The 25,293-nt window shown below is 37.8% G+C and overlaps 1 protein-coding gene across 1 annotated transcript in view; it reads right to left on the reverse strand.

The window, feature by feature from the left end:
• Nucleotides 1–23,953, reverse strand: part of prkx (protein kinase X-linked) — a 37,687-nt gene extending 13,734 nt beyond the window's left edge. The window contains exons 1-5 of the mRNA XM_032556506.1: nt 23,338–23,953; nt 14,203–14,371; nt 11,795–12,058; nt 3,335–3,454; nt 280–375 (exon numbers count right to left, since the gene is read on the reverse strand). Coding sequence (XP_032412397.1) covers nt 280–375; nt 3,335–3,454; nt 11,795–12,058; nt 14,203–14,371; nt 23,338–23,479 — 791 coding nt within the window. The 5' untranslated portion in view covers nt 23,480–23,953. The remainder of the gene's footprint in view (nt 1–279; nt 376–3,334; nt 3,455–11,794; nt 12,059–14,202; nt 14,372–23,337) is intronic.
• Nucleotides 23,954–25,293: the final 1,340 nt, after the last annotated feature.

Consider the following 25,293-nt stretch of genomic DNA (forward strand, 5'->3'; position numbering starts at 1 on the left):
CTTTCTTTTCATCTTTCTGTCTGTTCTCTCTGTCTGCGTTTTTCTCTGTCTTCCCCTCTTTCCTTTTGAGTTTTTTTTTTTCCCAACCCATGATTCTTCCTGCCTTTCTTTGGGTCTTTGTCTTTCTCTTTCTGTGTCTTTTTTCTTTCTGTCTTTCTCAACTGTTTTATTTGAAGATCTAAAAGCAGAACAAAGTGATGCTTTCTGAGCATGCAGTGATACTGTAAACAGATTGCAGGAGGGAGCGAATATTTCAGCCGCTTTGTGACTAGTGCTTACTTGACGTAGAAATCCAGATGGCGTGGGAATTCCAGTTTTCCAGACAGAATCTTCTGGTAGATTCCAAATGGATTGTCATCAAAGAAAGGCGGATACCTGAGGAAGAAAACATTGTTGAACCACACTCTGGGAGGCTGCACACACACTGATATATTGTACAAACTCAGCCTGCAAAAAATTAGCATGATACAAGATCAGGTAACAGAGCAGACAGAAGATTCTGCCCACTATGCTGCTTTAATGTGACACATGAACAGGTCAATATTTAGAATGGTGGCGTGAAGTGATAAATCACAGCTTTTCTGACGGCGTGTGTGTGTGTGTTTGTGCTTCAAACACCCACATGCCTCCTGCTGCTGCACTCCACTCAACGCTTTCCCAGCTCTCCTGAGCTTCCCTCTGCTCCGGTCTGGACAAGTCATTACCCACAAATTACATAATGGCACCAGCCTCTAAACACATTACACATGGAGCAGACAGGCACATAATCGCAACAGCTTGTCACACGGTGCTTGCATTGCCCGTAAAGAGCTCCAGAGTCTGCGGCGTAGGCGTGTGGGCATCTGGGATCTGGCTACGAGCCGCGGACTCCACTCGTGAGAAAGAGAGTGTGTGTCTAAGTGTTGGTGTGTGTGTTTTCCTGATGCTGTAATTGCTCAGGAATCTGAGAAAGTGTGAACAATTGTATATAGCGTGACAGAATAAAAAAAAGCAAAAAAAAAGCAATGTCTTAAACTGACGGTTTAACAAGTTTTCAAAGTACCACAGAAAAAAAAACAGAAAAAGATGGAAAATTTCAACAGTCCTTCAGTCTTAATGTGTTAGAAAACCTGCATACAATCTGTGTTATATGTTCAAGTCATGCTGGTTGTGTTAAATGAACATAGCTTAGATATGGGAGAAGATAACAATTTTATCAAAAATTTTAGCTTAAAGGGACTAGGCTACGCAAAGCTGGGACAACAAACATGTCAGTGAAAACTCAATTAAAATTTAATTCAAAAATGGCTTATCCCAAAAAAAATTTAATGTTGCGACTGATATCATCCAAGTGTCTTCAAAAAGTTGAGAATGGTGAATCTGAGATGAATCTGAAGAGGCCTCTGGCTAAAGGCTGTTGCTCTTTGTCCCTGTGTAGACATGGTATTAAAGCTACAATAAAAAGACAAATTTAAACAAAAATGTAATTATCGTAATTATTGTGACCTAATTAGTTTTACTAGAAAGTTTGTAATAGACCATGATAATTATAATAATTACATATTTCTAGTAGAAATCCTAAGGGAACAACAACTTGTAATACTGATAAAAACAACATTTAAAAAATTACAGTCATATTTATGCTAGCCATGCCATTTTTTTAATGTCAGATTTTAGCCTTCTTGCTGCCACTGACCATTAAACCTTTATTTTGGAAGAAGAGGTGATGTCATACTGCCTGGAAGAGAGAAGTCTCTTTAAAGCAGCAGTTTACCAATTAAAAAGTCAGAATGATTACTGAACTGGAATTCTAAAAAGACATCATCTAGCATTAGCAGTTAGCAAGAGTAGCAGAGTTAGCATTACATCATCTTCATGAGCATATCCCAAAGAATTTTGGTCCTAAAGTTAATTTCTTAATTCAATTAACTCCAAACCTAGAATGTTCCACTACAGACAGAGGTGGAGAAATCAGAAGAATAGAGCAAATGAACCTTGGTGTGCTCTGTTCAGCCTTCAGCAGATGTACCGCTTTCCTTTGGAGATGTAACAAACAGCAGACAAACTGTTTCCTACATTTCTGGGTTTTATTTTAAATTCATCATTGATGCAAAAAGTTGCTCACGTTGAGTCTTCACTCAACAGCAACTTGTACAATAAAGAGTGTAGCTAGCACAGCAAGCTGTCAGAGTAATAAGATATAAAAAAAGAAGCAGTTTTTGACTATTTCTGACCGGCAACGTATTGGTCAGGGCAGGTTCAGATGAACGTTGAGAGATGCAGCAAGAAATCACCCAACACAGTAAAACAAGTTGTCGTTAGCTGGTTAAGTAGTTGTGCCATATATACTGGTAAGGCCTTCAGCTTATGGACATGCTGTTTGCAGTTTGGTAACCGTATCTTTAAAGCTTGTGGTATGATAGCTCATATTCATTTGAGTGAATTTTCTCCACTTATGTTGGAAATGAAAAGAGTTTGAGATGACCCATAAAGGCCATTAAAGAGCAGCATGGAGAAGGGCAGGCCTCTGCTCCTGCACTGCTGAAATCAATTAGGAGCTAGACTGATGAGTCACCTGGTGTGTTCTGAAACAAAACTCTAATCAATGTTTCAGTCAATCTGAACCTTCAAGTCTGTTCACTGAGAATGCCAACGAGCTCAAGGGTTATTATTCACTGGGAACGTTAGAAAGAACGCAGAAACACACTGAGACAATGACAGCCTCAGGATTAATTGAATAATCCCTCTGCTCCTTCAGCATGACTCTAGTAGTGCAGAGCAGAACTATTGTGTTGCATTGGATCATTGATGTCCAATTGTGTGCACCAGTGCACAGAGCTCATTTCATATTCCACTAATGTTGAAAAAACTATTTTTGCAAATTGTATTAATAAATATTTAAATGTGGTCTTTCCATTAAATACGAAATACAGTTAAAATCATGTTAAGTTTGTTTACTTGTGTAAAGATAATAAAAAATATGATACACCATTATCTGTATACTACTTCCTGTCGTCTTTTTCTTTTTTTCTAGCAGTAACATCCAGTTCTTATTCACATGATTCATGTGATGCTAAAAAACTGTTTCCACTGCAGTTTCAATAGAGCTTAAAAACCACCTCATTCTAGAGCAAAAACTTTTTATTAAAAAAAAACGTTTTTTTTTCTGTGACTTTGGCATGTTGCCATTAAATAAATTTATGTTCGAAATTCCAATTTGCGCAATTTTAAGGTCAATGATAACGCAGCTAGCATCACTTTAATTCAGCACTGTTGTGCCATCAGTGCACTGGGAAACAAGAGCGCCCCCTTCTGTCCCACTTCAGACCCATTCCCTGGACATTCCAGCACTTACCCAGCCAGCATCTCAAAGACGAGGATGCCCAGAGCCCACCAGTCCACAGCCCGGCCGTGGCCTTTGCTTTGGATCACTTCAGGAGCCAAGTACTCAGGGGTTCCACACAGAGTCCAGGTCCTGGGGGCCAGGGGAAACAAATTAACACCACAAAGTATGTTACAAGGTAAAAAACTGACACCATAGGGGATTCTACTTTGTAAAGTCCAATGTGAAGTATCCACAGTCACTGATAATTTGAGGTATCATGTTATCTGCTACATGCGAAACAAAATTACCAAGGTACACCATCCTGAAATGTAGAATATTCATGTAGTATAAAACGGCCCAGTAAAAGCCCAGACCAAAATCCAACTGAGAATGTGCTAGAGGACTTGAATATTGCTGTTCAAAGTTGCTCTCTAGTGGTAGGCAATATGGACTAAGAAATGTATTGCAATATCTTGAGGGACTATTGTGATAACAATAAAGATTATGATTAAATATTTTAATTTATTACTTATTTTTTAGGAAGTAATAAAAAAGAATTCATAGCAAAGAATTCTTAGCACCACAAACAAATATTCTTAAAAAATATTCCAAACCAATAAGCTCCTCCAAGATACTATTTACGTAAAAAGAGTGTGATTTATACAATTAAACTGCACATTAGCTGCATTTCATTACATTTTTTGAACAAACTGAAGTATTGAAAGTCTCATAGAACAAAGTATAGAAAATAGTAAAAATAACATTTGTAATCATACTGTAAGTTTTGTTTTTTTATTTACCACCAATAAAAGAAATTTATTGTGACAACCCTGAACTGAAATGCTTAGAAGAAATTGTCCGATGACGACGACTACTATTATTATTATTATTTTGGGGAGTTTTGGAATTCATTGTGAAAATGATAAATAAAAATTTGTAAAAGTTTCACTCTACTCACAATGATCTATCATCTTGGGGACTCCACCATAATCTGTATAAAAACAATAAGAGATGGGGGAAATATTCCTTTAAATTTTAAAAGCATACTTTTTTACTGCTTGCTTTGAAAGCTGTGCCGTCGCTCATAAAACCCCAAGTTGTATACAGATATTCTCTGCAATCCTTCATAATTATATTTCTCTGAGAGAGGGATTCAATATGATCACAAAACTGAGTGTATCTGCAGACAAGCAGGATTCAGAATGTGAGTGCAGAGTTTTGAGAGTGAGATGTATCACATTTAAGGTAGAAAATATAGAAATTTTACACTTACACTGGAAATTAATGCTTGCACATTTCAAAAGGTTTTCTGTACAGATACAGATTTTCGGGTTTTCTATGAAGTGTGACAAGTTGATTCAGATGTTGACTGCTATGATTTATTCAGAGCCACAACACAAACAAAAGCAAACAGTGCTGCTTGATAGAGGTAGTAATTTATACAAAAAAATAAATAAATTCAAAAACAGAGTTGTTTTGGATGATGGCTTAGCATGTTTTTTAATAACTCATCGTGTGAACAAACTTATTCACGTGATTTTGATTGGTTTTATCTAATGCAGAGGTGTCAAACTCCAGTCCTCAAGGGCCGCTGTCCTGCAACTTTTAGATGTGCCTCTGCTGCACCACCTGAATAGAATAATTAGGTCATTAAGGCTCTGGAGAACTGATCTACACAAGGAGGAGGTAATGAAGCCATTTCATTCCAGTGTTTTGTACCTGTGGCACATCTAAAAACTACAGGACACCGGCCCTTGAGGACTGGAGTTTGACACCTGTGATCTAATGGAAACACCACAATTGTGAAATTACGATTTTCTGACAATAGCGGAATATCGACATTGTTTTGGGCACAATGGAAATGCAGCTAGTCTTGCAACAAATCTGAAGAGGCCTTTGACTAAACACTGTTACGCCATGATCCTGTTGTAACATCATAACAGCTCAATATCCAGAGACAATATTCCAATATTCTATCTTCTGTCCTGGATCACAGAAACAGTTGTTGGCAAGCACTGCTAATCAATCTCATTTGCTCTTGCTGCTCCACATTAACTCTGTCTGGCCATATTGTCAAGAATATAAGAGATCTTTGTCTATTATGATCAATGGAAAATCTCTCTATGGTTCTGCTCTGTAACCTTGAAGCTTTCTTTCTAACTCTTGTGGGATTTTGGGATCACAAGTATTGTGATCAAGTATTCAAGTATTATTTAAGTTTTTGACTTAAGTTTTTGACTTAAATAAGTTAAATCAATTGCTCCCAGTAGTAAAAGCAATTCTTTGTTGCCATGGGAATGCATCATAACAACTATGACTGCTTTTACAAGGTGTATTGCATACAGCAGCACTGTTTTTGTTGCCCCAAGTTTTCATATAAAAACTGCCTGAAACCAAAAAAAAGAAAGAGCAAACATTACTTTTAGCTGCATGGCATCCAATACCAAACATGAAATTATAACTAAAAGATAGAGATCAGATGTAATGTAAGCGATACTCCAACATGCTGCCACTATGAGCAGCGCAATTTTAGAACAATGTCTCCCTAATTGTCATTAGAGTTTCATTAAAGTAAAATAAAGGGCAATAAAGTGCAAAAGCTGGTTGATGCTTGATTTTTTAAATATATCTGCTATGCAGTGTGGAGACTCGGCCCTTTGGGAACAACACACTCATGCCTGTTCCATGTGACCTGGCTCCACCACATGCTCCAACACCATGAGACCAGTATGACCTCAACCATGGTGGGAGTAAAAAGATCCAGGGCTGCTCACAATGAGACGCAAATGAATGGAGGAGCAAAACAAGCAGTGAACAACAACTGAAGCATGTCTGGCAGGCGTGAGGAGGGAGGAAAACAGGGAAATCTGAAGTGGATGATGTGCTGCTGACAGGAGCTGTGCATGCAGAACAAACATGCAGGGCTCTCTGTGAAAGCGGCTGCTCCTCTGATGAAGAGCACTTGGCCCTGTGCCAGCCCTTCATCGTCTGCCACCAATATCACCTGGGTAATGACCTCTTTTGGCTAGTTGCCATGGTGACGGTAATTTGCATGGAAATAATGCTGGTCCCGGTGAAGGATGAGGGGGGCTGCTGATGTCATGGGGAATAAAGCGTGGGTGTGGGCTGGGCAGAAATGAGGCACGAATGAGCTGAGGCTGTTTAGAATGGCGCCCTGTTGTGTCAATGAGTCTGTCTGCCAGCAGGGGTCACTGTGGCAGCACTGAAACGCCTCCTCTAGGTTGTCCTCCTCTCTATGGCTTTTCTGCTGCCCTCCATTTATATAAGTGGGTCACTTGAACGTCAGAAAGTTATCTACTCTCCATCTGTTTGCTCCCCCAGTCTGGCAGAAAATGTAATCTTACTCCATTATGTTTATATGTCAGCTGGGGTCAGCGCACCATCTCATCTGCTCCCCTGTGGATCTTTTCTCCTGTGATGAGGCCACACTCATTCTTCCTCTAATTTACCTAATGACATGAGTTTGGCTTGAAGTGGCACGGTTGAGTGTTTGCTGGAGAGGAGCGTTTTCAAGAACACTGAACACAAACTACCGACCATCACAGCACTTCAGTTTAAAAACACATTATGATTCCAACCTGAATCATGTCTTGAAAAGATTAATTAAAGTATTCATAGTGCTGGAGGAGCTTTCATCCCATGTCACCAGTTGATCCACAGCAGCAGAAGCTTGTAGATCAAGATGACCTGCAGCAGACAGAATCCTGAAGAAGCCTTTTTTCTGCGACTGGTGCAGCTGTGTATCTCTGCTTAGAGATCTGAATCTTTAAGTGTCTAGCAATTTGATTTTGAGTTTTAGTCACGATTCGATTCAGAACCAATTTTTCTATTCAGACAGTTTTTCTATTCAAACAGAGATTCTGTTTAAATTATGTGACTGATAAGAGAAAAAGAGTGTAAACAAATAGTACATCTATTTAAGACAATTCTATTATGTTCTATACTGTTTCAAATTCCATCAGTTTATATTGAAGCAAGAATAGTTTGTGCATAAAATCCTGTAACTTAGATTACTAGAGTTACACATGTGGACAATATTGTTGGTACCCCTCGGTTAATGAAAGAAAAACCTACAACGGTCACAGAAATAACTTGAATGAATAAAGATAATAAAAATAATAAAAATGTTATGATGGTGAACACAAGACACTCGCATCGCTTTTCTAACATGCTTCAACAAAATTATTTTATAAAATAAACTCATGAAACAGGCCTGAACAAAAATGATGGTACCCTTAACTTAATATTTTGTTGCACAACCTTTTGAGGCAACCACTGCAATCAAGCGATTCAGATAATGAGACTTCTGCACCTCCCAGCAGGTATTTTGGCTTATTTATTCCATATAAACTTGTAGAGCTGTTCAAAAACATCAGATTAGGAACTACGTGCTTTTGTAATTTTTCCCAAAGCAATATCCCATGAAAGAAAATGCATCCATCTTTCTGGCAAAAGTTTTGTGTAGTTTTAATATAAAATCTAACAACAAAGACAAGATGTTCATTCATAGAAAGGACAACAATTTTCTACAGTAAAGTCTTAACAAAAACTAGAGGTTGCCTTTTTTAAATCACAAGGACGGTAAAATGTCTTGTCCAAGGCCCAATCCAGTGGTTACAGGATGATCTCCTCCCTCCTAAGCTACCATCACTCAAAACAACATCTGCTTCACATTCTGATGGAGCTTGTTTAAAGAGAAGACACAAGATGCTTGGAACTGAAGCAGAATCAGAGACAGATATTCACTGTTCTGTTAAATGTGACAAATAGTGAAGTAGAAAAGCCCCATAAATCACTTTGAGCTGAAACTTTGGCTGTATTTCAAGGGAACTTACAACTGATATTGAAGTTGGCTGAGACAGTAAGTCTGATGGCATCTATTTTATAATGAGATCTCAACACATTCAGTGTTTCTAGAACGTAGCTGATGAGGAGTTATGAGCTGATGAGAATCTGAAATGAATCCATGATTAAATAAACCCACATTTTCAAAGGGCTCTGTTGTTTCTCTGTTCTTATCTGGACACCTTTTATGTTATTGGAACACATTATTAATAATACCAGTACTTAAACACCAACAATAGAGTCAAATTGTACAAAATATAATTAAAATAAATATTGTTTTTGCATGTTAGTTAAATCCTAATTAAGTCAGCAGACAGTGAATCTGAAAGCAAGCTATGTAATGCTGCTCACATTTAAAAGCAAAAGATATGAAAAGAAACATAGTCCAAACAAATACAATATTTGCAAGGAACACATTGTTATGAAAAAAAATACCTATTTGTGATTGGCTGGTGGTGTGGCTCATTTCTTGTCAAGTTACAGAGTCAAGCATGTGCCAGAAGACATACAGAGTCTGACTACTAATGTTTTCTGGGGCTGTTTGGAGTGACTGTGATGGTCACTCCAAAACATTGACTTTGTTGTCCTTAAGCCATTTGTAGCTAACTTGGACATATCCTGAGGCTCATTGTTCATTTGGAAGACCAATTACTGTCTAAGCTTTTAAATCGTGGCTGATGTCTTGAGAAGTTGTTTTTATATTTCCATTGAATTATCTTTTCTCATGATGCCATTTACTTTGTAAAGGGCAACAGGCTCTCCAGCAGAATATCATCTCAAAACATGTTGCTGCCACCTCCGTATTTAACAGTTGGAACGGTGTCTTGAGGCTTGTAAGCTTCAACTTTTCTCCTCCAAATGTAACAATCGTCAATATGCCTGAACACAACATAACGCAGTTTTAACTTTATTTGAGTTGCTGCCTTAAAATACAGTCACAGTTTGACCTCCATTTAACTCAAATGTTGTGAATTAAACAGGTCACAAAGACATAAGCTACCCCAACATGCTTAAAGGAATATTTATTATAGTGAATGTAAACTTGTATATTTCTAGAAAGTTATATAACATTCTTTCTCATTGTGGCATTCATTGGACAGAATTGAGTTTCCTAAATGATCTAAAACAGGAAGGTTAAGTTTGATTAAATGTCAGGTCAGTGAATATTTTATATTTTCAAGATTTGTACCTTTTCTGGTTCTATAATAATAGTACTTGCCCTTTAAATAATACCAAGAAACTGCTGACTGTACTTGGCAACCTCGAGTCTAAAACACACAACCTTCCACATGCACTTCTTTTAAGTTCACTGCCTACCTTTTTAGAGTTTCCACAGCATTCATATATCTGAAGACAGTTAGCTAGCACAACTTAAGAAAAAATGTAAAGAATGAGAACAAACTGGGTGACGATAACAGCTGCTGCTGCTTTCTACTGACAATCAATCAGACTTCCAACACCCTGAGCTGAGAACTGAGTAACCTCAGTTGGCATTCATCAGCTGCCCCACACACTGCTGACGGAGAGCTGAGAAAGGCTGTGTCACAAACCAGTAACATCTCTGTGTACTAAAGCAGGCAGCCATCTGTCATCACCCTACACACAGCCAGTAAACACCACACACTCCTCCTTATCCCTTTTGTTCCACCTACAGTTACCCTTTGCAAGCCCTGCCGTGTCTGAGTGGTGATGTAAACTGACAGTGGATGAGGCGTTACATACAGAACTACTGTATGTTCAGCGTTAAAGACAGAGTAACAATGTCGACCAAGCATTCAGAGTGAATAGAGCAATTCTGTGACACTATATTCAGAATTTATGTATGAAAAGAAGCAACAAAGGAAGCTTTCACATGCTGTCTTGTTGCTGGTAACAACCTTGACTCAACTACTCTGACAACTGCAGTGATGTCATCCAGTATGACAGAAGACTTCAGCCTCTAAAGCCCTGTCTGTTTACATACAAGATGAAATAACACACAATTTATTTTTTCTCACTGTCCAGGACAACCCAGGTGATGATTTTATGACTTCATAAGCTTCTGTCGCCTCAAAACGGCAACCCAACGGTGAAGAACAGAGGCGGTAGCCTCATACTGCACGAAGGACTGGTACACTTCATTAACCAGGAAGCAAAACTCTGAACATAAATGTGTCTTTCAAGTGGATAATGTCCTTCAGCATACAACCAGATTAGTCACAAAGTGACTTCAGGGCAACAAAATCCAGCTATTGTACCAAAGACTGGCAACATTTCTGAAAACGTTGGCATTAGACGTAAAAATAAATCTCTACCATTTAGCAAACAAAAAAATATTGATAATCCTGTCATATCTTTTTATCAGTTATCTTGATAAATTTCTCATTATGATAAAAATTTTGCTTTTTCCTTATAAGTTCCAATTAATGATGTTTTGGAATTGTGTTGGGATTGTTAGTTTTACTATTTTCTCCAGTTTGTTCAAAGAGAGGATCAGTAAACATTGATTTGCCTGTGTGCAGTTTAGTGATACAAATAACACCTCTTAAGAAAAGAAGCGCATAACATGTTACTTCTGTGACTTGTGTTTTTCAAGAGCATTATTAGTGTTTGTGGGGCTATGAATGCAGTCACAGCCATGCAATTACCTGAAAAAGAAGTAGCTACTTCTTAGTCACTTATTGTTATCATAATAACGCCACAAAAGTTTGTCATAACACTTGATGCCAATATCACACCCCCAACATACATATTCATCACATTTGTAAATGCACCTGATAGACTAAAAAAAACTGTTGTTTGTCAAGCACAACATTTTGCTGATCAAACAAATCAGGGTTTTCACTAATGAGCCAATTGTGTTTCCCAGCTTCCTCAGTCACCCAATGTAATCCAGTTTATGATCATTATGGACTTTAATTAAAAAAAAAACATGGATTGAAAGAACATGTTTGGCATCTAAAGCAAACCCAAGTCAAAAAGTTTGTGTATTTAAAAAACTGAAATATAAGGAATCAAGAGATCATAAAAGCAATGAAATGCCCCTATCTGGTTTAGAATCTAATTCAAAAACTAAAGTAGTCAACAACTGAAACAAAATCAGAAATTTAGATGTTGTGATTTTTCATAACTTAATTTTTAGTTTTCTCATCCAGACCTATGAAATATTGAAACCAGGTTTCAAACGTACCAAAAATGCATGAGGATCAACTAGGAGGGCACTGACATTTGTTACTTCTCAGATTATTGTTATTTCCTGATGGCGACAGTGGTTGGAGTTTGCCCCGTAGTTGGAATCCCCGCTCAGTTGTGTCCTTGGGCTACAATCCAGTAGCATGGCATTATCAGTATGCAAATGTGTGTGTGTGAATTACTGAATGTTGTGTGAAGCATGTTGGGGTCTTCTGGACTTGTTAAAAATGCTGTACAAATACATTTATCAACAAGTCCTATTAAAACACAGAGGAAGCAGGTTAACCTTTTCTGCAAACTTTTTCATATAACAATATCATCAGCAGGAGTGAAAAATAAGATAATTTAACCAGTTAACCCATCACGTGAGACCTTCTTCCAAACCAAAGATCACCACCTGCTGATGATATTCTTCATTATTTTATACATATATGGATTCTTTATGTCTCTTACCTATCAGACAGCTTCTTAGCAAAGCCAAAGTCAGTAAGGCGGATATGTCCCTCACTGTCCAGCAGGATGTTCTCAGGCTTTAGGTCTCTGTAGACTATTTCTTTGGAGTGAAGGTACTCAATGGCACATACAATCTCAGAGGTGTAGAAGAGGCCTGTGGCATTGCTGAATCGCCCGCGACTGCGTAGGTAGCTGAAGAGCTCTCCACCTGGGACGTAGTCCATCAGCATGTAGAGGAAGCGATCGTCATGGTGAGTCCAGAAGCTGTCGGAAAATGTCATGGCTGATTATGCAGTTAGGGGGTAAAGTGCTGTCTGACGAGAGGTGAAATCAGATTAGATCAGAGGCTTACACCCAACTGTGGAGGAGGAAATGGATAACATCTCTCAACTCTATGCAGTATAAAATGGCCTAACCAAATGTTAACTCAAATCCTAAAATAAAAAAATAACAAAAACTTCTGAGAAAACTGAAATGTCTCATGCAGCCAAGTCATCCTAGCACCAAGTAACACAGATCACCAAATAAATTTGTTCATAAGACACAACCTGTCATCTGCAGTGAAAATTACCCATGTTCTGACTAGAGATGAAGCGACCTGATATTAATAACTGTATTGGTCCTGATAACTGAAGAAAATCTAGATCGAGTATCGTGACGATGTGCCCCATCCATAAGGGCAAATCTATTCAGTCTAATTCTATGCTTTGTACTCTATAAGGCATCATGCTTTTGCTATTTATTTTACATTATATTTAGAATTCCTAACTGCACTTTTTTAACCATTTGAAAGAAAGTTTGTTACAGTTTATTTTTACATGTTTGACCAAGGTAGACATTTTCAGTCAGTTTCTTTATTATTTATTTGATATTGGATGTTATACTCCTAATTGCAGTGACTGAACAAATTAAAGTTGTGTTGTTTCTACTTTGTTAGCTTGTGAAGCTATCGATGTATTTAATGTATTTAAGTGTGCTGTACTGGTGCAGAGTTAAATAAATGTGTAGTCCTGTACATTTATATCTGACTTTTAAAAAATAAATCAGGTCGAATAAAAGTATTGAATTGGTGTCTGGTTCTATCTGTATCTGTATCATAAATGTAAAAAGTGGATTGGTGTATCAATAGTTATGATCGCAGCAGATGTTATATTTGTGCGAAAAAGTTTTAGAATTCTTCATTATGTGTCCCATCGGACTGTAATCCAGCTGCTGCTTCACAGTGATGTCAGTAGCGCATCAGTGACGTTGGACCACTTTTTTCAGTAACGAGTAATCTAACGCGTTGCTATTTCAAATCCAGTAGTCAGACTATTGTTACTTATCGAAATCACTTTGCGTTACTATTTTCTTTTGTAATTTAATTTTATTTCCTCTACGCGTCTTGGGGAGTAACCACCATTTCTGTGCGACAGTTATCAACAGCAACAGAAACATAAACAATGGAGGGAAGAGGGAGACATTTTGTTGCTGATAAAACAGAAACTATTTTGAGTTTCGCTCGCCAAGTCCGATTATTATAAGCAGCTTTGGGCTTGTTTTTTCTAAAGTCGCTTGCAGATTTAATGAGTCGCAGGTTGCGGTTTTTGGCCTTGTAAATAAACAGAGAATTTGTTTGACATCCAGTTAGTTTTAGTCCTCTCCCTGTCCATTATTTCCCAGATGATCCATCCTGCTGTGTCTTTGTTAATGTCCAGTTAATGTATGACCTGTGAATGACGTCGAGCTTCGCGTTGCGCTCCAGAAAACTGCAAACATCGAGACTAATATGAACAGCGCAATAAACGTGAAAACAGCCACGAATTAACGTGTCCGTAAAGTTGTGCAACTAAATGCCATTATAATTATTAATATTGAAATAAGTGTCACAAATCTGTGGGACATCTGAGCTGTAGAGCGGCAGGAGGAGCTCTGTCCTCTGCGCTCTGACAACAAACGCAGGGCCGTTAACGCAGAACCTGGACGATGGGGCGGGGGGAGGAGAGGGTAAAATCCTATTTATAGTTCTCCAGACAATACTGGAACACACACACAAAAACACACAAATTTCTGAAGTTTTTTTGTACTGTTGTAACCATTAAACAATCTCCCCTTCAGTTCAACCTTATAGGTGGAGACACATTGTTGATGTTACCACTATAAAATAACTTGCAGTTAAGTATTGGCAAAGATCAAAGCAATTTTCACAGGTGGTGGAGTGTTGTTGTTAGCAGCTGCTGAAAGTAACTAGAAAAGTTACTTTTAATGTAACTTAGTTACTTTCGAAATCAAGTAAGCAGTAATCTAAGTTACTTTTTCTAGGAGTAATCAGTAATCCAATTAAAGTTACTTTTTCAAAGTAACTATGCCATCACTGTTTGTTCATGAAGCAGTTTGCCTGAGATGTGATGTGCTGGGAGTGGACTCACAGCCTGATGAGAAAAGGGTGGCTGATTTCTGTCAGCACCTCCTTCTCATTGTGGACGTGCTGCTCCTGCTTCAGCCGGATCACGTCAGAAATCTTCATCTGTTTTAGTGCAAAGAAGGCCTTGCTTTTCTTGTCCTTGACAAGGAAGACTCGACCAAAAGTCCCAGTTCCTAAGGTAGAGAGGGAGAGAAGATTACTACACTGGAGCTTTACAGAATAGGATAGAAAGAAAAAAGGACTTTATTGCCCCGTAGGGGACTCAGTGAAATGAGTGCATAGGAGCAGCTGCCAAAATAGACAATAAATACACACAAAATACATATAAATAGGCCTGTCACGATAACAAATTTTGCTGAGCGATTAATTGTCTAAAAATTTATTGCAATAAATGATAATATTGTTTGAAGACCTTTTTACACTGATTTAATGGAAATGACGTAATAATGCATGCGATTTCCTGCTAAAGACAGATACACTTTATTTTCAAAAGAAGACTTAACACTGGAACTGAAAAACAAAATAAACAAAACAACCAAAAACAAAAATAAAATGGATTCTTAGTCTCCATTAACAAAAAATGTACTTGAATAAAAACTTAACAACATAAAGCCAAAGTGGAAATAAATACTGCATTCAACCAAAAGAGTGCAGATTATGAAGTCTGTATATTATGTTGCCCTTCAGTAATAATTAGATTTAAATAGAGAAAATGGGCACATCGACTACCTGATGCAATAGTTCACACTACATGGGTTTTTTTTTGCCCTGATTTTACCCTTATGACAATCTTGGAACGTTGGCCGTTCTACGATTGTCACTTGTGATTTCATAACCGATCATCCTGTAGTGTGTGGTGTGTTACAGTAGATCGTCGTGGCTGCTCCGATCTAAATCAGGGTTTTCCCCACTGGAAGTTAAACACAGTTTGTTGAATGTGACAGGTAGCCAATCAGAAAGCGCGATTCCCCTCCATGCTTTCTGAGGGGGAATCCCTAATAGCTGACACAACCCGAAGTCCAGCGGACATTGGAGATGATATGTGGAAACAACATTAATGTTTATTCAACATTTTGTGCAAAGAATACAGAAATGACAAGGGGAGGCGTTACTACCGTAGTTGATAAACCCGGTAACTTTTCAGCTGTTCTTCGTTAATGTGGCATAAATAGGTTATAATGATTTGCATTCAATTAGGACTGACACTAACCACATGCATTGTAGTAAAGCATTGACTAATGCCCTGTTTTAAAATTAGTTCACTGGACTTGTAGCCATTATTTTGTGTCCATTGTTGGACACCACACGACACGATCGAACCGATTGAACCGTTACACCTAGAACTTCTGTCAGCTAATGTGTGGCCTCTCAGGTTTTGAAAATGGGCCGACAACTCTAAGATCGTGTAGTGTGCAGCTGCCATTACACTAAGGAAATGAGGAAGGGAGGGTCAGCGGAGAGCACCAGAGTTGAGCCTTTTTTCATTCAGTGTCATCAACAGGAAGAGAAAAAGGCTGGAAGAGACGATAAAGCCGATAATTAAAATGAGGTAGATAGTTTTAATTTATCGTACGATTAATTGATTTATCGTTTGTCGCAACAGGCCTACATATAAACAACAAACAGCTAAAAGAAAAAAATGAACAACCTAGACTACATACACAGCAGTTTAAAAAAACAAAACACCAAGTTACACCTTCCATGTCTCAGTGTACTATCTACTTAAAAATTTTATTCTAAATTTTGATGGAAGTGGGAACAAAGGAATATTTAAAATGGTTCCTCTCCTCTCTAGATCCAATATTGGATCTGGTAAAACAGTACAGTAAAAAGAAAAAATCTGAAAAGTGTGGAAGATAAAAAAATTGTTTAGTTCCTGATACTCTAATACAGTGGTCCCCAACCCCCGACCAATTGGTACCGGGCCGCGCAAGAAATAATTAAATATTTCCGTGTTATGTATCGAGTCTGGAGAATCTTTTATTTTGAAAATCCTTTAACCGGATTCTGTCGGTTGCGTCTTCGCAGCAACATTGAGCCCACAAACAGCATCGGTTTCGGTCTCCTCCCTACGCGCGCAACCCCCCCGTCCTCTCGACACAGTACTCAGATCTAGTACAAGGTGAATGTATCTTAAGCATTCACCAGTGATTGTGTTAATGTTTAACACAGAAGGTAGTTGATGTGAGTTGTTCCTCATTGTGATGTCACTGTGAAGACTAAAGAATCATCCATTCTCTGCTGAAATGATAAGCATCTTCTTTATGAATGCAGACACAATCTGCCTGCAGGGCACCATTTCACTGTAATCTCTGTCTATATTGCTTATAGACTGATATCACCCTGCTCTTAGTGTACATCTCTGTAATATAGCCTTTCATTGTTTCGTACGAAGTGAGGACAATAATAGTATCACAGGTGATGCTGACATCAAGTTTTGAACACCTATCATAGGAGAAAAAGAAGAAATAACACTAAATATGAGGATGTAACTCCGAGCTCAGCCTTCACCGATGCTAAATGTGCTCTGTAGGGTTGCTGTTGTTCTTGTAATAAGAAATAACATTCATGTGTCAGTAGAGACGGGGAAGACAATAGAAGATAGCGTTTTCAGACAGCGGGAGCGAGCAGACTGAGTGGTGTCGGGTCACAGTGAAATGGTGAAGCAGGGAGAGTGGGCAGTAATGGCTGCACATTCAGCAGGCACAGAAACAAGTGTCCTCCCAAAGTACGATCACTACAATTTGTGCTGCCTCGCTTAGGCCTCTGCTTCTCATTGTTTTCCTTCCAAAGATGGAGAGAGGCATCTGGCATTTTGATCCTGTGGAGCTGATAAGCACCGAGGGAAGCATTAGCGACCGACGACAATGTGTGGCATAACAGCTACACTCAATCCCAAATATGCTGTCTGTCTTCTTCTTCTATACTAACAATCAACCTTTGTCTCAGGTCTACTGTTGCCACAGCAACATCATCAGCAGCCTAAAGCTGCCGTTATCTGAACCCTTAATATGAGAGCTTTTAGGAATGAAAGGACATCTTTCTTCCTTGGATGACATCTGTAGTAGGCATGATGCACAATTTCTATGGACATGTAGCTAGGTGAAAGAAACTCTACGGGTCGAATGATACCAAAGGAACCCAATACTAGATTCACCAAAAGAGGTACACTGGAGATTACCTCTTCTCTCTAATGAAGCGCAGTAAAGTGTACTAGCTCACTCTACATACCCTTGTCATGCATAGCAACAAGCCAGTTCACATCGGAGAGTGTGTTAAATAAGGTCAACAATGTGTTTGATCACAGAAAGGAAAACATGAAGTACCTCCATCCTCTTTGTGAGTTCAGAAATCACACAGCCACTTCCACGTCTAAAGGCCACTTCAGAGAGAAGATGCCTTAAGAGATATGAACCTCCATAGCAGTGGCCTCAAACTGCTTTCCTCAAGGGCCATATTCCTCCAACTTTAGATGACTCCCTTGTCCAACCCGCTTTAGTTAAATGAGTGAAACTACCTCAATAACATGCAGTCACACTCCACACAGCTCTTCTAATGAGCTAGTAATATTGGAGCCATGTGTACTGAAGCAAAGAGAAATCTAAAAGTTGCAGGACACTGGCCATTGAGGTCTGGACTTTGAGATCACTTCTCGTTGTTCAGCCCAAACTAGCTTTTGGTATGCTAGGCTACCATGGGGACAAAATCTTAAAGTGACAAGTCCATGGAGTGTCTTGCCTCGCAGCGCTATGTACAACTCTGGAATTTTTTTTTTATGTTTTGAGACATTTCAACCATACATTTTAATGGATTTCATTGGGACTTCATGTAATCCCCGACATGCATATTGGCATGAGTCAATACTTTGGAGAACCACTTTTCATTTCAGTTACAGCTGCTAGTGTCTTTACAGTCTTTGTTCAGTCAGATTGGATGAAGAACATTTGTGAAAATCTATTTAGAAATTTTGCAAAATATTCTCAGTTGGATATAGGGTTATGGGCCAGCCTTTGACCAGGCCACTCTAACACATGAAAAGGCTATGATCATTGTATCTCTGGCTGTATGTTTAGGGCTGTTGTCTTGCTGAAAGGTGAACCTCCACCCGGTCTCCAGTCTTCTACAACCTCCAATTAGATTCCTTCCAGGACTGTCCTGGATTTGGCTCCATTCATCTCCCCATCAACTCAGACTGATGCTGGGACCACCATGATGTGATCATTTTGCATGAAACAGTTGAGTTTCAGTCTCCACTAAGCAGAGTATCATCTTTCACATGTTTCATGTTTTGTTGTCCACTTTGGTTTTCTTGTGTTTCCTCATAAAGATCAGATTTGTCTCCCACCTAAGTTGTGAATTTCTGTAGCTCCTCCAGGGTACAAGCTGGAATGATACTGATGGTATCCAGGAATACCATCAGTGTGTAAGTGATGTTATAGAAATCCAGTCATCCCAGTCTGGATAAATAAACACTGGCAGAGCAAAAGCAATGTCCTGAATTCCATGAGAATTCACCAACAGTGTTCAAATAAAGAGCTTTATTCAGTTTTAGGCAGAAAATCCTCCTCATCACACAAAATACTTTGGATAATTAATTTTTAGAGGATCATAAGCACAGTGTGGATGATGCTTGCTGCTGCACACCGTCCTATTACGTACTAGCCTCAGATTTTGTGGCCCAAGTAGTTTGATGCATATATGGAAAGAGTTTTCCAGGCTGAGATCATAAATTACAATGTTAAATGTACCTGCAGAATATTACCATTTGTAGTGACACTAAAGGCTTGGGGGGATGCTGTGTTATTACTCAGTGGTTTCATAACTCCATAGCCTTTTTATGATCTGTCTGCATAAGAGTCACAGTGCAGCTTCAGCTATATTCCTTTGAGAATAAAGGTCATTGCATAACCAAAGACACATGAATTTTCAGGTTCTTAATTGATTATTTATATAAGTCCCTGGAGAAATGTGACAGATTTGGATTTAAAGTTTTATCAAAATTATTTCTGGACTTTTAATGTGACAACAATTTAAAAAAAACAAACATAAAAAAGTCAAACAAACTTGTAATTCATAAGACTATTTTTTCTTAATACACTTTAAATCTATATACCTTCCAAACTCTAATATTGCTCCATAAAAACCTTCTTCATATTGAAGAAGGTTTTCATAAACTAAGAAAGATTATTATTTCTTTAAACAATTTGGGAAGCCCAGATGATGAGGTTTTTTTTTTTTGTAAGATGGATTCAGATAGAAGCTGATCTAATAACAGCTTGAGAGTTCAGAATGTTCATATCCAAAGAGATATGTCATGTAGCAACAGAGGCTGGAAGGCCAGTCAGAGAGGAAGACGCCAATACTACAACAGCGACATAAAAAGCCAAATTACAGATTGCAAAAACACTCTGGAAATCAATTTATAATATCTTTGTTCCAAAATTGGTAGAACTGTGTATTGTTTTTCTTTGTTGAAGAAATCTGACCTTGTACCTTTCATGAAATCTTATCAAGTGTGATGTTCTATGTTTAAATTGTGCAACAGCAAACATAGAGTGAGTAACAGCTCAAATATTACCAGATAACTTTTCAAGTTAGGATAATGAATTCACATGCCAAGTTCTTCTGGATTCTCTGGAAACCGAAGCTGTAATTACTGAACTGAGTCAAGCAATAAGCACTCACCAAAGGCAAGTCTGAACATGCTGTCAACCAATGAACACACAGTATGCTAGGCCTTCAACAGCTACTTTCATTTTAAACCCAACAAATTCAGAGACCTAACCGTATTTTCTCGCTTTTGAAAAAGACTTATTGATATTCATTTCATGAATTCCTGAGACTTAAAGTTCCCAGGATTACCTGGGTGGCTTGTTCAGTAAATTACGTAAACACCTCAGCAGTGGTTAGTAGTGGTGTTTGAAAAACTACAATTATTCCTTAAGTGTGACCTATAACATGTTTGGAGGCATTCCTTTGATACTACGATCTTTGTGGTCAAAATGGACCGTCTTAATATCAGAAGACGGTTGAGTCTGAGTAATTCTAGCATTTGTTTGAATCAGTGTCAGTAATGTCCACCGTGAGTCCTCAACATCTGCAGTCATGTATGATTTAGATGTTTCACTGTGTCAACTAAGTTGAATCAAAATAATCCCGAAAGGCGAATGTCCAGAAATCAGTTTGTTTTGTTAAGATCAAACACAGTTGAGTTCTACAGCAAGAAAATGATCCATAGTACAAAATGATGTCTAGTTTAGGGATTGATTACTTTTTCATTGGTTGTTTTGGATAACTTTTTTCCCCTAATAGATTAAATTGGGTTTTTTTTCTTTAAATTTGTTTCCTCATGTTTTCTCTGTCTCGTATTAAAGTGTACTTAATGATCCTGAAGTACTGAAAAATCCTTTTATAGGGCTGCATAATGCAGCAATATATAAATGCTGGAACTGTAACATTGGGTTTATATGTGTGTGTATAACGATGTGTGTGTTAGATTTCCTACATCAGCTGTTTGCAGGTAAATACTGTTGAAACCAGAAGTTTACATACACCAAATAAAAAGTCGTTTTTTCTCTCATTGTCTGAAGTTAAATCATGTTTTAGGTCAGGTAGATTTACCAAAATTATTTCTAATTGCAAAATGACACAACAAAGAGAAATAATATGTCAGAAATATCTTTATAATATTTTCAAAATCAGATAACTGCAGCAGCTATTAAACAATAGGTTTCCCTCATTGTTTAAAGAGACAATCATTCTGTATGTAAACTTCTGATGTTGAAGACATAAAAAATAAGTCTGACATATTCTTTCTTCAATTATTGTGGCGTTTAGAAAATAGAAATAATTTTGGAAATTCTAACTGACAACCCTTCAGATAGTGAGAAAGAAAGTCATTTGAGTCTTTTTATTCGGTGTATGTAAACTTCTGCTTTCAACTGAATTTGTTATTTTAACCTTTAAGCCAGAATTTCTAATGTGAAATTTGTAATTTTTTGAAGGGCAATTATGGTTTCAAAGACTTATTTATGGTTTCAGTTGTTTGTAGTTTTTATTTCTTGTTTTTGGTTGTGTTTTAAATGTTTTCTAGTTCAATGTGGAATATTCCGTACAAAATTAAAGTTTATCAGTCCTTCAGAGAGAAACTACTACGTCAGACATACTGCAGCTTACGCTGTAGAAAGAAGCAAGTTTTGATATAAACCTTTCCACAACAGAACTCTACCATCTGTCCCTCTGCTCTCACAGAAAGCCTGCTTTGGGTCCACAGCAGCATTTTAGACAACAGATCTGAGGATGTATGACACAGATTACTACTCCCAAACAATCTCAGCCAGCTTCAAGGTTTATCCAGACAAATGTACTAAAAGGAAAACAAGAAAAAAAACAAAGTAGGTCAGATGGAACCAGGCAACACTGATAAAAGAGTAGATATAAGACAAGGACGCTTCTCACGTCTGATGGATAATATATCAAGGATGAAGTGTTATCAACAAATCTACTTAGATATGGGTTGCAGGATGAGGATTTACCAGATTTATTTAGATTATTATGTTTCATGTTCAGTAAATACTGAAAACTGTTTCTGCATTTAGAAAGCTGTTTTAACTCAATCTATTTCATAAGAACCAAATTGTGAGAAAATGTACACCGTAAACATAATATGCAGCCTACATTTTAAATGTAAATGCAATTAAACTTCTTCCTGTTCCAGTCTGTTAATTATGTCTCAAAAGCTGCATTTAAAGGTCAGATTAGTCCAATTTACAGACCCGCTCCAACTTCAAAGGTTAAATCCCACTATGTAGGTCTGAAATATAGAACTTCTGACTGAAACAGCCAAAGTTTCATTGTACAAAGGTCACCAGTTTCTGTGGGTTTTTTCAATGTGTATCTTGTACTTACAATTCCTGAGAGGTAAAACATGAACATGAATCCAGATTACAGAAACAAAACTCCTGATAGTTACATAAACTGTTTAAAAATGCAATTTTTCTGACATTAAATCAGACTAAACTTTTCCGGTTTAAGTCTGCTAAAATATTTGGAAAGACCACCTGAAATGTCCTGGAATGTGAATGTTCCACGTTCATCTGTCCAATTATCTGCAGCTATTAACAGCATGGTAATGTCCACTCACTAAAGATGCAAATCTTCAATTTGCATCTGTGTAAGCAAATAAAATTATTTGACAATGTTCCTTACTGTGTCAAATTCCATTGGTTAATATTTAAGCAAAAATAGGCTTAAGTTCTGCAACTTAAATTACCAGTATTAGCTGTGCTTAGATGACTGGCCCTTTCTTAAACAAAACAAATATCAAATTATTATTCCAATTCTAATTTAGCAAAAATATAAGCAGACTAAAATAGATTATTGAGCATTTTGACGTCAAAATGGCTAAAGGCTGATCAGAAAACAAGAGGCCATTTCTCCAAAAGCAACATAAACAACCATTTACAAATAGACAGTAACATTTTTGAAGATACATCCTGTGATCAACTAAAATCAAACTGTTTGGACATAAATACAATGTTAATATTAAAAGGAAAATGAGAAAAAGAGATGAGAAAGTGTATGAGCAAGGAGGCCTACATGACCCAATTCCACCAGTTCCGTCAAGAGGAATGGGCCAAAATTCTAGAAAACTATTGTGAGAAGCTCATGGGAGGAATCCCAAAATAAAATTTAAAGATTTATTCTAGCAAATACTGAGGAGGTGAATGTAAACTTCTGTATCATTTTGGTAATCCCAACTGACCTAAAACAGTAACACTTTGGTCTAATTTAATTTCATGCATTGGGAGAAAGGTTATGTGTCTTTGGATACGAATAGTGGACAGGTGTAACACTAGCAAAACATTTAGTGAAAGTTTCATGGCAATATCTTTAAAAAAATTCCACATTTTTCAATTTATTTCTACCAGAATTGTGAGTCAAAACTTCTCGTTTGAATACATTTTTCCTCCAATTTAGGCATTTCAATGTTGTAACTTTATGATTTCCTAACCTACATATATGATGTTGATATCATCGAAATTGAATTTTACTGCCCTTTTAAATAAAATAACCGAGTCTTCTCCTGAGTGGGATATCCGTGCCCTCCCTCCCCTGTTGTGTCTACATGTAAACTTACCCACAGTAGCCATGGTCTCCAGCTCATCCAGGCTGTATATCCGACTGTTCGCTGCTGCTTCTGCGGGACAGCCCGCGCTGCTCTTCCCATCCCTCAGGGAGCTGTCCCCGCTGGATGCAGCTTTAGCTCTCAGGGCTGCCATTTGTTAGACTAGCTCGTCTATTTGTATTAAGGAATGATAGTGAACGGGACGCATCCAGCGTGGATATAACGCATCTCTAGAAGGAAAGAGGTCTCACTCCGTGCTGATATCTTCGGCTCTATTAGGATAGCTTTGTCCCTATGGAAGCAGCAAGTCAAAATAGTGCAGCTCAGGCAGACAAACAGAGCATGATAATGAAGTGAGACAAAGAAGCCGGCTGGCCGGACACAGGTGTAGCGGCATGAAGCTAACAGCTAACACATCAGGAAGACTTGAAGGCCCGCAGCTCAGCAGGAGGCTGTCAAAGCGGTAGGATAACGCTTTTAACCGGTATGAAATCACAAGCTTCACTCATTTAACTTCCCTCATTTCCTCCATTATTTTCCCGACTACAACAGACCTCACCCTACGCCTCTCCCTTGTGTCCACGTCAACTTTGGTGAACAGCCGCTGCTTAACTTCCGGTCAACACTTCCAAAATAATATTAACATTTGCATTTTGACGTTATAAATCGCAGTCAACAACTTATTTACGGTACTTTCTTATAAAATCAGTAGTTTTTACGAAAATTTGAACTCAAATCATTACAACTGAAAGCCTTGGATCAATTACCTAAAAACAAAATACAAAAACGGCCGACATTAAACTGGTAAACGTCCTGTGTTTTCTGTCATTGTTTAAATAGCTTTACACAGAGCACAAAAAACTCCAAATGTTGACAAAAAATTAGCCAATAACGAGCAAGATGTCTCTGACTACTGGCCAATCAGATGTTAGGAGGGGCTTAGCAACAACAAACAAGTTTAGTGTCATGCTCGAAATATCAGATTTCTGTATTTATTTCTGTGTATTCCAATACTTCCGGTTAAGACAACCTTTATTGGTTCAACTACACAATTGTACTTGACCTGTGTGTTTAGCGAGGACCTCCCCGCCTTTGTAGATTATACAAAATGAGAAACTATAAAACAGACATAGACAGATAACAGACTTTATTGCAGTGGTGCCCAAAGTCGGTCTCTCCCTGGTTTAACACACCTGGATCCAATGATGGTTTATTAGAAGTCCTAAGAAGAACATTGACATGCTGAAAGGTTGTTACTACCACGAGGGAGAGAACTAAAACGTGCAGGATGCCGGCTCTCGAGGACCGACTTTGGGCACCCCTTCTATTGTCATTCAGTTGTACATTTAAAATGTACTAAGCGAAATTTCATTGCAAAATCCCAATAATAATAAAATAAATAATAATAATAACAAACTCTATCTATCTATCTATCTATCTATCTATCTATCTATCTATCTATCTATCTATCTATCTATCTATCTATCTATCTATCTATCTATCTCAGTACAATGAGAAAAATAAATAAACACAGCCATCTTCACACTAGATTTTCCTGATGTGACGTTCCCAAGCTATAGAGGATCTAGCATTCGATATCAGGAGAACTTACAAAAGGGGCAATCTTTTCAGCAACCAACTGAGTTAGCTAAAAAAATATCAAGATTTTATCAGCAGTATATGGTGTGCTAAATTTTCGTTTGTGTGACACATTTTTCTAAGTATATTTTAGTTATTGTGTGAATCAACTTGGAAACAGAAATGTGAATTATTTGAGAACGCTAATTATAAATTTACTTTAACCTTTTATAAGTGATTTTTTTTCATTCTTCCTTTCTTTTACTTGGTACCATTGGAGGGTGATGTGACTCTAATGGGGACAGCTACGTCAGCTCAGCCTCTTTGTCATGATTATCTTTCTAAATGACTGCTTCTGCAGCTGCATTTTTAAGTTGAAACAAACATCAC

The sequence above is a fragment of the Xiphophorus hellerii genome, chromosome 24 (assembly GCF_003331165.1).
Source record: "Xiphophorus hellerii strain 12219 chromosome 24, Xiphophorus_hellerii-4.1, whole genome shotgun sequence".
Classification (NCBI taxonomy): Eukaryota; Metazoa; Chordata; class Actinopteri; order Cyprinodontiformes; family Poeciliidae; genus Xiphophorus; species Xiphophorus hellerii.